This window comes from Sminthopsis crassicaudata, chromosome 1 (genome assembly GCF_048593235.1).
Source record: "Sminthopsis crassicaudata isolate SCR6 chromosome 1, ASM4859323v1, whole genome shotgun sequence".
In the NCBI taxonomy this organism is placed as follows: Eukaryota; Metazoa; Chordata; class Mammalia; order Dasyuromorphia; family Dasyuridae; genus Sminthopsis; species Sminthopsis crassicaudata.
The window spans coordinates 261986442-262000703 of NC_133617.1; the positions used below are offsets into that span (position 1 = coordinate 261986442).

Here is a 14262-nt window from a genome sequence, read left to right on the forward strand (position 1 = left end):
CAATCTCCTTTCTGGTTACTAACAATTGTAGAACCTCCTCTATCTGTAAACACCTTCACCTTATCCTGGCATCCTCTCATACCATCTTTCTATAGATACGTATGTTTGTAATAATAATGATTAGTATTATATCAATTTTATATATCACCCACTATGATTCAGGAATGAAGCAAAATGCTTTTTAAATATCTCATTTGGTTCTTACTTCAACCCTGGGAGGTAGATAGTATTGTTATCTTCATTTTTACAGATGAGAAAACTGAGGCATATTAAGGTTAAATGACTTATGCAGGGTCTTGCAGCCACTACATGTCTAAGACCACATTTGAATTCAGGCCCATTTTAAAAATTAAACTGCCAGAAAGAATGAAATTTCCTCATTGCCTCTATTCCTTCCATTCACTGCACAATCCTTTGAAATTAAGTTTCTAGCCTCATAATTTGAGAGCGATTAACTAGATTTTGGAAGATTAACAGTGATTACAAATACAAAAGACTTTTTTTCTCTTAAACTTTTGACTGTCAGTCAACTCCTTCCCCTGGTAATTGTCTCCTCCTCTCTGTTTGACCTCTTCTCCACAGTCTCTTTCAGTGAATCCTTATCTATATCCCTCTTGCAGACTAAAAGTGGGTATTTCTCAAGATACCAGACTGCCTTCTTTTTTCTAATTATCCCTCAGTAATCTCATCAATTCCATGGGTTAGGTTATCTCCACAGAGTTATTTCCCAAATTGAGAGAGTTCTGATCTCTTTTTTGGACTCCAGTCAGTGAAAGGCATTTATTAAGTACTCAGCAGACACAGTGCTTAGTGTTGGGATATAAATAAAGGGAAAAAATAGTCCCTTCACTTAAAGAGCACATTTTCTTTGTATAATTGTATTTTCCCTCAATTACATGTCAAGAGAATTTTTAGCATTTATTTTTACAAGATTTTGAGTTCCAAATTTTTCTTCCTCTCTCCCTTCTCTCCCCCTCTTTTATAGATGGTAAGAAGTCTGATACAGTTTCCCATATTAATCATAGTTGTAAAGGAAAACTGGTTGAAAGAGAAAAACATGAAAAAGAATAAAGTAAAAGTATGCTTCAATCTGCATTGAGTTTATCAGTTCTTTTTTTCTTCTTTTTTTCCCCTGAGGCAATTGGGTTAAGTGACTTGCCCAGGATCACACAGCTAGGAAGAGTTCATCAGTTCTTTATCTGGAAGAAAAGAAGAAAGGAAGGAAGGAAGGATGGAAGGAAGGAAAGAAGGAAGGAAGAAAGAGTTCAGAACAGAGGAGAGTTGGCTTGGGAAGAAGGATAATGAATTTTGAGTGTGAGATATTTACCAGATATTTAGTTTGATGTCCAGAAGACAGTTGGCAAAACCTATCCTTAAATTCCTTATCATCCTCTCACTTACCCAGGTTTGATTTCCTCCTTTCCCGACACATCCAATCAGCTTCCTAATTGGTCTCCTTATTTTTAATCACTTTTCTCTCCAAAGTATTCTCCATATAGCTGCCAAATTAGTATTTCTGAAGCAAAGGAAGTCCAGAATGTCATTCATCATGAAAAATCTTTAATGATTTCCTATTGCTTCTATAATACAATATAAACGCAGCCTTCATTTAAAGCCTCCCACAATCTGGCTCCTACCTGCCTTTCTATATTAGTCCCCTGGCAGTACCCTATTTTCCAACCAAATTAGCCTTTTTGCTTTTCCTCAAACTGAAGGTACCATCTTCTGTATCTGTGACACTGACTTCTATATCCAGATGGTTCAAAGAACATATTAACAAATATTTTAATAGGCCAATAACATAGGAAAGGAGAAAGATGAGTAATCTATGAAGACAGTCCATTTGTATCCATATAATATCAATATATTATAAGAAACTACCATCTCAACTCAGACTCTTAGAAATTCATCTTTCTTCAAGGCTTCATCAATTGTCAATTCCTGCAGGAGGCCTTTCCCAGAACTTTCTAGTTGTTCTTTCCATCCTGATGTTTTACTTTTAATCCTCTGTGAATAAGTTGCTTTTATCACATCCCTGATAATCATAAAGACTTTTTTATTCAAGACCTCTAGTAAGGAGGGACAACCTTCTTATTGAGGAAATCCATTGCACTTTAGGTAACAGAATTTTATATCTTTTTCTCTTATCACAGCTATATCTGAACAACTTCCACCTGTGATTTTAATTCTGATTTAATTAGGGCCAAAGAAAATCAATCAAATCCTTCTTCCCTGTGACAGTCCACATGTGAGTCCACTGTCCTACTACCGTAAAAAAATGAAACTTCATTGAAATCTATGGCACCCAGTCCTAGCTCTAAGTATACTGGGATGTTATCCTACTACTTAGAAATAGAAATAATCATTTTAACACAAATTTAATCACATATTTTATCAAGCTCTGTGGCTTTCATTTTTTATTCTAAAACAAAGCTAACATGCCTCAAAGAAAATGAAGTAGTTATTCTTTTTCACTATTTTTTAACGCAGAAAATTCCCTAAGTTGCTGTGGATTTACAGTCTCTAAATACTGTATAATAACACAGCTCTAATAGAAATATGAGACATGCCTCTTGATATATCATAGAACAAATATGAATTAAGCATCCACTGTATACACAGCACCATATTCATAATAATAGAAATGAAATTTAAGAAAGATAGCAATCTCTAATATGGTACGTGATAAATGAGGACATTCTCAAGGTATCAGCTCCTCCTCTTCATACTGACTTCTTGGAGTTTATCTCTCTCTCCAAAGACCTTTTCATGAAGAGAAAGCCTAGAACTGAGTATGTGTGCACGCCAAGGTAGGAAGGCAGAAAAAGAAGCTCTCCTCTTTCCAAGTTCTTGTTATACTCCCCACATCCCTCCTATCCCTCAAAACTCACAAGCATAGACCATGACTAAGCCTTTTCTCCAGGCATGAGGATAATCACATGAAATGCCTAGGCTTGAACCCTAGATTACAATTATATTACCAGACATTTTATAATGCAACTCAGTAAATTTATCAGACACATTTAATAGTTTGCCATTATACAGAATTCCTTAGGCATTCAGTTTCAAAGATTCATGCTCTCTATTTCCCTGTGACTGTCACTACTATATTCAAATAAACTCAAGGTTTAAAGAATGTACTAACAGATATTCATAATGGGCCAATAATCTAGGAAAAGGGAAGGATAATTGGTGGGCAATCTATTGGTATTTATATAATGCCAATATAACACAAGAAAAGCAATAGTATGTTGAATGGGCCCCTTGAGATGGATCTATGAGAGGACATGTAAGAGCTGCCAAACAAGGCAGATGTGGATAGAGTACAAAGTACATTATTTAAAAAAGCTTCTTAATGAGGAAATCACAAATCAACTTAAATACTGCTCCAAATTACCTCCTTTCATTCTTCCCCAGCATTTTCCCTGTTTCAGCTTTGTATTTTAGGTATAAGGAGATCTAGGTTAATGTTAGATGTATAAGATTTTAAAATTATGAGGAATTTTAATATTTCTCTAGTCCCCTAAGAAAAAAATCTCCTAATTTTTACTTTGGGGAGAACTATGCTCTAGAAAGGTTATAAGACTTGCTTAGGATTTATGGATTAATTGATGAGAGAAATGGGAAAGATAGGAAATTAAGAGATAACAATTCCTAGGACTTCAATAAGAAATTTACATGAGGGTAGAATATACAAATACAATATTGGTATTAATATATAAATATATTTATTCTACTTTTCTCCATAGTGCAGGAATAGCAGAGGCCATCTAATTCTTTAAGATAGTAAAATTTTCCTGTTATGTTGGTGCTGCCAAGCTTTCAGTGCTAGGAGTACCTATTGGAGTCAACAAAACAATCTTTAAGGAGTTCTCCAGGCCCTCCCAAGTGTTAATGGATAGTTTTCAGATATTTATCAATGCTTTTATATAGTGCTGGATCCCAACAGGTTAAAGTAAAAAAACAAATAAATTTCAGATTCAATTTTAAGGCTATCCCCAAAAGAAACTTTATGTATTGAAAAGAAACTATTAGTAAGCTGCAAAAAATTGGGATTTATTATATTCCAACTCTGTCTAGGAAAAGAGCTTATCCTTTCAATGGTCCAAGAGCCTATACAATCTGGAAAAGCAAAAAGTCATTATTTAACACGAACTTATTAGTAACAGTAGATATTTAAATATGATCTGCAGTTTTGAACTTTCCTATTTTGTTTATAAAAAGATATAAGGGCAAATAATACCAGCTAACATTTGTAAAGAGTGTTGAAGTTTTACAAAGTGATTTATGTACATTATCTTATTTAATGCTCCCTAATAATTATCAAAGCTACAATAAATATCATCCTTTTTTACAGATGAGAAAATAGACATGGAGAGGTCCTTGCTTGGCAGAACAATAAGGGTGGAAAGCAGAGTTTGAAACTAGATCATCCTTCTAAGTCCAATTTCAATATGCATCCTACCAAGCATATTCAGTTCCTCATAAGTTACATATCATAGCAAATAGAGCAAGAAGGCATAAAGATGGCTGGGTGGCACAAAGGATGAGGTCTAGCAAGATCATAGATTTAGAACTAGAAAGGTGCCTTAGAGGTCACGTAGACCCAACTACCTTATTTTGCAGACAAAATGGAGATCTAGGGAAACTAAGTAACTGGAAGTCATAGATATAGAATGGCTGAGATAGAATTGTTTATAAGCTTTTATGTGCAAATTCAGAACTGTTTCTTTTTTCTATCTCAAATTTATTTTATTTTTAATTTAAACAAGCATAACATAGTATAATAAAAAAAAAGATGATTGCACATGAAACTGTAAAATCTATTATGTACAATTTGCTATTCCTTTTAAATATGTAATAAAGCTATCATGTAAATTTCTTTAGCCTTCACCCTAGTCTTTTCTCTAACTGGGTTGTCTTAATTCCTTGAGAAAGCTGTCTCTAATGGGCCTCCATTTCCTTTCTTCTTTTAAGTGACTGTAGTCTAGTTTCCAAACTCATATTTCCAAAGTTATTAACAATATCTTACCTACTAACTCTAATTGTTTTTCATAATATTTCTGGCTTGGCCAATTCCAATGATCTTTTGATGAAGAGAGCCAACTATACCCAGAGAAAGGACTGTGAGAATTGAGTGTGGATTATACAACACAGCATTTTCACTCTTTTTGTTATTTGCTTGCATTTTGTTTTCTTTCTCATTTTTTTCCTTTTTGATTTAATTTTTCTTGTGCAGCATGATCATTGTATAAATATGTATATATATATTGGATTTAATTATATTTTTAACATATATTAGATTGCTTGCCATCTAGGGAAGTGGGTGGGGAGAAAGGAGGGAAAAATTTGTAACAAGATTTTGCAAGGGTCAATTGAAAAATTTTCCATGCATATGGTTTGAAAATAAAAAGCTGTAATAAAAAAATAAATAAACAATATCTTACCTACTAACTCTAATTGTTTTTCATAATATTTCTGGCTTGGCCAATTCCAATGATCTTTTGATGAAGAGAGCCAACTATACCCAGAGAAAGGACTGTGAGAATTGAGTGTGGATTATACAACACAGCATTTTCACTCTTTTTGTTATTTGCTTGCATTTTGTTTTCTTTCTCATTTTTTTCCTTTTTGATTTAATTTTTCTTGTGCAGCATGATCATTGTATAAATATGTATATATATATTGGATTTAATTATATTTTTAACATATATTAGATTGCTTGCCATCTAGGGAAGTGGGTGGGGAGAAAGGAGGGAAAAATTTGTAACAAGATTTTGCAAGGGTCAATTGAAAAATTTTCCATGCATATGGTTTGAAAATAAAAAGCTGTAATAAAAAAATAAAAAAAATAAACGTTCACAGACCTCAAATTAAGACCTATCAGACAACCACAACAATTTCTTTTATATAAGCAATTCAACTATTAAATAAATGCTTAATTTTTTTTCCTTGCCCACTGCAGCTTCTGACACCATTCATTGATCACTATCTTCTACATATTGTTTTCTTTAGGTTTTCAGACACTGCCCTATCCTGCTTCTTACATGTGTCAGATCACTCCTTTTCAGGTTTTTCTAATTCTTCATCCATGTCACACTCATTAGCAGCGGCTCTCCCCGTGAGCCCTCTTCAAGACCCTTTTTTTTTTTTTTTTAAAAAAACTATATTATCTCAGTGATTTCAACAGCACTCATGGGTTCAATTATGAGTTCTATGCAGATGATTCCCAGATCTATACATAGAACCCTCATCTCTCTCTTGAATTCCAGTTCCATATCACCAAAGTAGAACATTTTGAATTGGATATCCCAAAGACACCCAAACTTGGAGAGACTGAACCTGGACTCATCTTTCCACTCAAAATCCTCTCTTATTGAATTTCCTTATCTCGTGGTCATCACCACCCTCCCAGTCACCCAGATTGGGAACTTTCCCTCAGGTGTCATCCGCATCTCAATCACCTCACATATTCGATCCATTTCCAAATCTTATCATTTCTAACTTAACAACTTTCTGCACTAATATTACTGCCACACAGTACAGGGCCTCAGTACCGTCCTGTTTGGCTAAAAACTCAAAACTCTTCCCAGTGCAAGCCACATCCCGTTTCCAAAGCAATTTTTCTAAAAGGTACGTCCGACCACATAATCCACCTGTTCCGTGAGCTCCAGCAGCTCCTTATTGCCATCAGGATCAAAAACAAACTCCTAGGCTTGGCAATTAAAGCTCTTTGTGACCAGATGCTTTCCAACCTTTCTCTCTCCCAGCACTCTCAGAGACAGCCATCCTGGTCTATTAGCAATTCACAGCAAACAATGATACACCTGTCAAACCCATACTTTTGTACAGGTTTTCTCACCTCTACCTCTTAATTTCTTTTCCTGGCTTCCTAAAAGATTCAATTCCTCTCACCTTCTGCAGAACTTTTTTGTTGTTCTCCACAGCTGCTAATGGCTTCTCAGAGGTTACTTTCTGTTGACACTATACAAATTGAGTTATATATTAGTTATTTACCTGATTTTTCCTTCAGGAAAGATCCTCAAAAATATGGAGTTTTTCTTTTTTTCACAGCCATAAATATGGGATAGTTCTTGTTGTCTGACTTAACTATCAGCTTCCAAATGCATCCTTAATGTCTCACCCTGCCAGGAATATTGGGCAAGTTTGTGTCCATCTGCTTGGGGGTACTGGAAGACAGCCAGGTTTCTCTTCTCAGCATGTGGATCCACAGATTGGTTCTAGCTTTCTAAGTGACATCCACTGCTTGTAATCTTACCTTGAGATGGATTGTTCCCAATTAGAAGAGATATAATTGACATTAATCTCACCAGTTCCTCCCCCTTTTTTCCTTTTGTTCATCCTTCTCTCACTCTTTTCCCCTAATGCTACAGTGCCAGTGAAAAACATTCACATAAATCCCCTGCTCCCCAAAAGAAGCGTGGTCTTTACTCTCCAAGTGCAGACAGCTCCAGATCAGGTCTGAAATAGTGAGCAAGGGCTCTCTTGGCCTCTTGACTCTGACTGGCTCCGTAGGCACCTGAGCAGGGGTCCCAGGCTTTTTCATATCGAGGAAACTGAAGTAGAGATTGGGTTCAATAAAACTGCACCTGTACAGGGCCCAACCTGTAGGGCAATGAATATCTAAGTGGCGGCAAAAGGCAGTCCCAATGCTCACTCTCTCCATATTAAAAACGTAGCTTAGGCAACTGGGTAATTTCGGGCGCCATATCGTTTGTCTGCATTTTGAACGGGGAAAGAGGGCTGGCCAATTTCATGCTCTTCCTCCCCTGGTAGCAAATGCAGGCAAAATGCATGGGCACAAGCTCTTACCCAGCGTCAAGACAAATAGTGGAAATCTATTGAAAAAGTTCTTCCGAGTGTTCCCACTTGAAAAGAGCTAGAGACAGCCGCAATTCAGTGCCCTGGGTACTCACTGCGTCCCAATGCTGGCACTGAGTCAGCTGCTCCAGCTTTTTTCTGTCCAGGTCAGCATGGTGCTCATTTTCAGTACTTTAAAATCCAAGGCATCAATCACTGCTCTTCACAGAGGTGATTCACAGAAGAATCATTCCTCTACAAACAGCATTTACTGACCTGCCAGCAACTTGTATACTGAGTACAAATCAGTTTCTCCCCACCTTCCATCTGACTCCTTCAGGCCTCTTCTGCTTATATTACCTTTGAAAAAATAGACTATTCTATCCCCATTGAGATTTTGTGCAAAAGACATGGCATATTACAGTAAAGACTTAAAATCTCCTTTTTGGATGGTAATATGAGGGGGTAGGGGTGTAGGGAGACTAAAATTGATTTGGTCCAGTTATACAAAAAATGCCTTATCCTAGCTGTCCATAAGATTCTCAGATTTAGAAAAAAAAATCATCTTGGAAATCATAAGGAACGATGTTCTGTGTCCAGAAGACATTCAAATGGAAAAGATAAGTTTTCTCAGTGCAGATTACTGTGGTGGTTGAATCAAATAGAATGGTCCCCAACTACTAATGCAAAATTCCCATGTTTTATTTCTATTGAAAAGTAAAAGATTGGGCTTCAATTCAGTAAGATCTACATTGGAAACTATTATTTGTGAGATCAAAGGAAGTATTAATTTCTATTTATTTTAGGCACTACTAAATCATAGTTTTTTATTGGTGGAAATCTCACCTTACCAGTACTTGTGCAATCCCAAATCAATCCCATTCTTCATTGGAGAAATGGCCAAGATGTGAATAGACCATTAAGAAAGAATCAGTTTTAGAAAAGTAATTTCAGAGGCTGTCCATGTCTAGTCCAAATCTTTCTTTCAGAAAAGTTGGAAGACTTGTCCATGCACACCATTACAGTGGAGTCTGTCTGGATCTAAATTCACTCCAAATATAGCATGCTACAAATTAATAATCACTTTAATTGCTTAATATTTTTAAGAATTGAAATGCTTTTCTTATGAAATTAAACTTCTTGGCCAGCTACACTGGCTAAAAAAGTAAAATTTCAATGTAGAACTTTTTGTGAAGAGCAGTCAGTGTAAAAACTGACCTTTAACCCAACATCCCTCTACCAAGATTATATCCGTTTTTAGAAATCAACTACAAATTTGAGTAAATAAGAACTGTTAATTCTTTGCCTATCTAGCACATAAGTCTTTGCAAAGAAACATTCATAGTAGTTTTACTAATTCAGTCGTTTAATTTTTAATGAGAAATTGTAAGATTATATCTAACCACCGGAAAATAGCTTGATAAATTGTGGTATTCCATAGAATATCATTGCCCTATTAAAAATGCAAACATTAAAATACATATGCAAAGTGAAATTTAAAAAATTGACTTAAAAAGGTCCCTCTGAGATAATTCATCTGGATAGAATGACTTATGTTGAAACCCACAGATTTGATACTTATTAAATCTAATGCAACTGTGGTTCTGACTGACTAAATGACTAATACACATGACTTTTTAATGGTCAGTTATTTTAGTTTTGGTTCTACCAGTTAGGTTGGATTATTTCTAGCACATTAACTAAAAATGCACTTGAAAGCAACAATCAAATAACATATTGAATCTGAAATGAACTAGAGAAAAATCAGTTTTAAAAACATAATTAACAAGTTATGATCTAAATTTAAAATTTGACTTGCTTTTTTTTTGGATCTATAAACTTTGTAAGACATTACCTAAACAGTAATATTTAATACTTCTAGATTTGTATATAAAGTTTCATTTCATGTAGTCCTTAATTTAGCAGGTGAGTGGGTTTTACTTCAAAAAGGTTCTCCATCCCTATTAGATTATAATACTAATTTTCCAACATTATCCATATAGCAGATTCTACCCTCAGACTTAAAAGCTTGGAAAAAATCAAAAGGAATCATTACCAAATCATAAATCAAATCATGTGAGGAAGCAAGTTTTCTACTGCCCACCACTTGTCAGAGGGCAGGTAAAGCCACAGGCTGTCTGCAATAGAAACATCTTGGGCCTTGAATATCAACCCATAACCACCATTTTCCCTCAGAACCTGATGGAGACAAACTCAGGACTCTGAACCCAAGAGCCTTGAGAACAGCAATGCTTCCAAGTGCCCTCACCCTAAACCGTCATTTTGTGAAATAACCTTTGTGCAAATTCAAGAGCTTTGCTAGTGCTTCTGCAGTTGCTACTTGCAGCTGAAAAAATCTATTAGGAGTGCTTTGAAAAGACAAAATGATTTTTAGTTAACACTGCATCAAGCATTCCATTTTTTATAAAAGCAAATTGCTCACCAAAGTGCTATACTGGAATTCTTACTTAAATTCCTGTAATGATTTGTTTCAAGGCTTCAAGCTTGACAAAATGGGAAAGGCACAATCCCTCACAAAATTCATCACACATATCAAGTAATACTTAATCATTTATGATTTTATGTTGAGAATTCCCTTCCCATTAAGAAAGCAACTATAATCCATAGCTTGTCAAGTTTTAAATTATCTGGTAAAACTAGATTTCTATTAGTGGTAGCAGGTGCTTTAAGTTTCATTCTAATAAAAGAACCACTAGGCTTGTCTAAAAGCACAATTAAGATCAAGAAGTGATGAATGTTAGGCAGAGTAAGTCCCTTAATAGAACTGACAACTGGCTTTTTCAAAATCTCCAGTTCTTCCGAACAATTTAAAGAAAACATACTGTATTAATTTGTGAAGCTTTACTATTGGTTAGGTTATTCCAACTGTACAAAAATAATTTTCAAAACTGTCAAATATTATATCATAAGATTAATAGAGACCCTACATCTACTCAAAAGCACTTAAAAACAACCAGAACAGAAAATAATTTGACAAATTAAAGATTAAATTATGAAAATCTATATAATAGTTTACTCTCCTTTAAATACCCAAGCCAGAAAGTTCTAGTTAAAACTTTTGTTGAATTAGTTTTGAAAACTCAAAATCCAAAACAAAATCTAGGCCAAATTAACACAAGGTCCACATCATTTTTGTGACCTTAGACAAATCCAGCAACCTCCATAAAAGGTATATTACACCTTTGGTACAGTCAGGACACCTTTTTCAGTACCCTAACCACCATTTCTCCTTTCCCCACTTTTCCAATTCTGATTTCCTAAAAAAGAATTTTTATTGGCTCATTTCTTGAATTACTCCTTTTTACCTATTCCAAATCTTATATTATTTACAAGGAATTATAATGATTTGAATTCAAAGACATCAAACAAAATTTAATAGTTGCAATCAATTTATTAAAAGAGATGACTGATTAGGCATCTGCAATGGTGACTTCCACTTCTACACCTGGTTCAATGCTGATAGAAGTGATCTGTTTAACAATTTCAGAAGGACTGTGCAAATCAATAAGGCGTTTGTGGATTCTCATCTGGAAGCGATCCCAAGTCTTTGAACCTTCACCACAAGGAGTTTTTCTAGTTGTGATTCGAAGTGTCTAAAATGGGAGAAATGGCAAACCAAACTTTTAAGTTATGCTTGAAAATCTTTTAAGTGCAAGTTTTGGTCACCTAGTAATATTCTAAATATATACATCAAGCATTCTTGGAGCAAACCACCATTCTTATTTTTTTTTTTAACGTATGAAGACTTAAAAGAAAAGTGCTCCTCAAAGCACTTTTGCTGCATTTCCCCATGAAGTTACTAATTCAAAACCCTTCACACAGCTCTTTGGTCTTAGAACTCTAAAAGATCTTTCATACCTTAGTGGGCATTCGAACAGGTCCCTTCACTTTCAAATTTTTTTCTTTGGCTCCTCTAATTAGGTCAGCACACACTAAAAGGAAAGAAAAGGGTATTCTTTTAAATGCATTGGCAGAAACCCTGAGTAACCCTAAAAAGATTTAACCAAGATGGCCCTTCCAGAGTTGACTCAGAATAGCGTATAGAACAATCACTGAAACTCAACCACTAAGTTTATCATCATTGCCAACTTTTCCAGAAGTTCCAATTCATGTGCATAAACAAGGAGAATCTAGGCCCACCGGATGAATGAACCTTTGTAAAGATGTAGCCTTAGGTCCTTATCTCTGTCCCCTCCCCATCCCTTCTGGATTCGGCAAAGCAGTTTTTCCAGAACTTGCCGCCTTGATCACTTGGGGCAGGTTTCAGAGTATTAACATGCCAAATAACACATCGGAACCAGGAGAGACTTTTTTTTTTTTTTAAAAGTCCTCCGCTCCTCACCTCACCTCCCCCATCCACGGTTACCTTTCTCGAGTGACTTCACATTGCGGCTGGTAAGAGTGATGCGGATCCGATGAATGGCCACTTCGGGCTCCACAAGTGTCTTGCCGGTGTCTTTGAATGCCTAAGAAAGAAGGAGGCCATTATGGGGGTGCGGAGGGAGGAGGACCACAAGAAAACCAGGCCAAAGGAAGAAAAAACGAGAAGATTACTAATTTAAAAAAGGGAAGGGACTAATTTTAGGAGTCAGCTCCCGGAAGCGCGCGTGGGCAGTTACTTAGGCTGAAGCCACCCAAGCCCACGCGGCTTTTCCCTTTCGACTCGGCCACGGCGGCGAACTTCGCGCCACAACCAGCCCGGGCCGGCAAGCTCGCGAGACGGCCAGCTTCCCAGCCCCCTTTGTCCTCCTCACCATGGCAGTGAAGCGGCTTCCTGACCGACTTATTCCTCGGTGAGAGCGAACAGCGGTGAGTCAGGAGGAGAAGCAGGGACCGGCGCCTGCACGAGGCCGAAGCGAAGGTATCTTCACCAAAGAGGAAGGGGCGGGGTCGGACAAGCGCTTTTATAGCCACGGATGCGTCCCGTCGCTTACGCGCGTTTTGGGCGAATAACCCGGAAGAGGAAATCTTCGCACTGAGAAGCCATAGAGAGCGGCTGAGCTTGGGGATAAGACGAGAGGTGAATGAAAAACAGAGCGCCTTGCAATCGCTCCAGGTGACCTCCTGCCGCCTTGGCGGGAATTGGGCGCTTCGCTTTTCTGAGCTGTGGAATCTTGACGCAGAAAGTGCATGTGGCCGTGGCCAATCTGCTCTATTCGATTCCCTCGGATGTGTGCACTTCTGGGAAGAGTCAAGGGTTGCAGTGAACGCTATGAGGGAAGTCACGAAGGAAGTCGAACGTCTGCTAAGCCAGACAGCGTTGTTTTAGACTCACTTATGCTACTTCCGCCCCTCCTCCGCCCCCCCACCCTTAGGAAAAGTACTTTCTCCCGTCATCCTTAGTTGTAAAATTAAGGAGCCCTGCCTGGACCTAGAACGTCGTTTGAAGTTGTAGGAGCGGGAATATGGGACGTGTAGTACGGAGAGGGCTTTGAAGGCCTAGAGAAGGAGTTGGAACTTAGCTGAGGGGCAATGAAGAGGAATGTTGGGCAACTGTCTGTGTACTAGGGGGCGCGGGTTAGAGATGGGAGAACCATAAAAGGACAAGTTCAGTGTGGGAGGGGGGAGGAGATGATCCAAGGCAGCCTATATTAGGAGGGTACCTGGTTATAAGTACGGAGAGGAGGGCTCAGTATCAAGTGCTGTGGAAGGGTAAACTTGGTACAGCAACTGGCAGGAGTGAAAAGGAGCCGGGCTCCTGCCTTGTCACAAACTCTGAGCCAGTGTTCTCCGTTATAAAATGGGATCAAGCTACCTGTGGTATCTCCATCACGGGATTGTTTAAGCGCCAGAATGAGAAAGAAAAAGAGACAGAAACAGAGAGAGGAAAGAAGGAAGAAGGGAGGGAGGAAGAGAGGGAGGAAAGGAAGTAGAAAGGAAGGGAGGGAGGGAGGAAAGGAAGGAAGGAAGAGAGGGAGGGAAGGAAGTAGGAAGAGAGGGAGAAAGGGAGGGAAGGAAGGGAGGGAGGGAAGGAAGGAAGAGAGGGAGGGAAGAAAGGGAGAGAGGGAGGGAAGCAGGGAAAGAAGAGAGGGAGAGAGGGAAGGAAAGGAGGGAGGGAGGAAAGGAAGGAAGGAAGGAAGAGAGGGAGGGAAGGAAGTAGGAAGAGAGGGAGAAAGGGAGGGAAGGAAGGGAGGGAGGGAAGGAAGGAAGAGAGGGAGAGAGGGAGGGAAGAAAGGGAGAGAGGGAGGGAAGCAGGGAAAGAAGAGAGGGAGAGAGGGAAGGTATGGAGGGTGGTGGAGAGGAAGGAGGAAGGAAGAGAGGGAGGGAAGGAAGTAGAAGAGAGGGAGAAAGGGAGGGAAGGAAGGAAGAGAGGGAGAGAGGGAGGGAAGAAAGGGAGAGAGGGAGGGAAGCAGGGAAAGAAGAGAGGGAGAGAGGGAAGGAAAGGAGGGAGGGAGGAAAGGAAGGAAGGAAGGAAGAGAG

At 38.0% G+C, this 14262-nt stretch overlaps 1 protein-coding gene and 1 non-coding gene across 2 annotated transcripts; both read right to left on the minus strand.

The window, feature by feature from the left end:
• Positions 1-11213: 11213 nt before the first annotated feature.
• Positions 11214-12943, minus strand: RPS20 (ribosomal protein S20). Its single transcript, XM_074278557.1, has 4 exons — positions 12597-12943; positions 12209-12308; positions 11701-11774; positions 11214-11435 (listed from the first exon to the last, which is right to left on the minus strand). Exons 1-4 carry the CDS (start codon positions 12597-12599, stop codon positions 11253-11255), a joined length of 360 nt encoding a protein of 119 aa, XP_074134658.1. The 5' UTR covers positions 12600-12943; the 3' UTR covers positions 11214-11252.
• LOC141552412 (small nucleolar RNA U54) lies at positions 11864-11929 on the minus strand. Its single transcript, XR_012485201.1, has one exon. It is a non-coding gene; the product is annotated as a small nucleolar RNA U54 (small nucleolar RNA).
• Positions 12944-14262: the final 1319 nt, after the last annotated feature.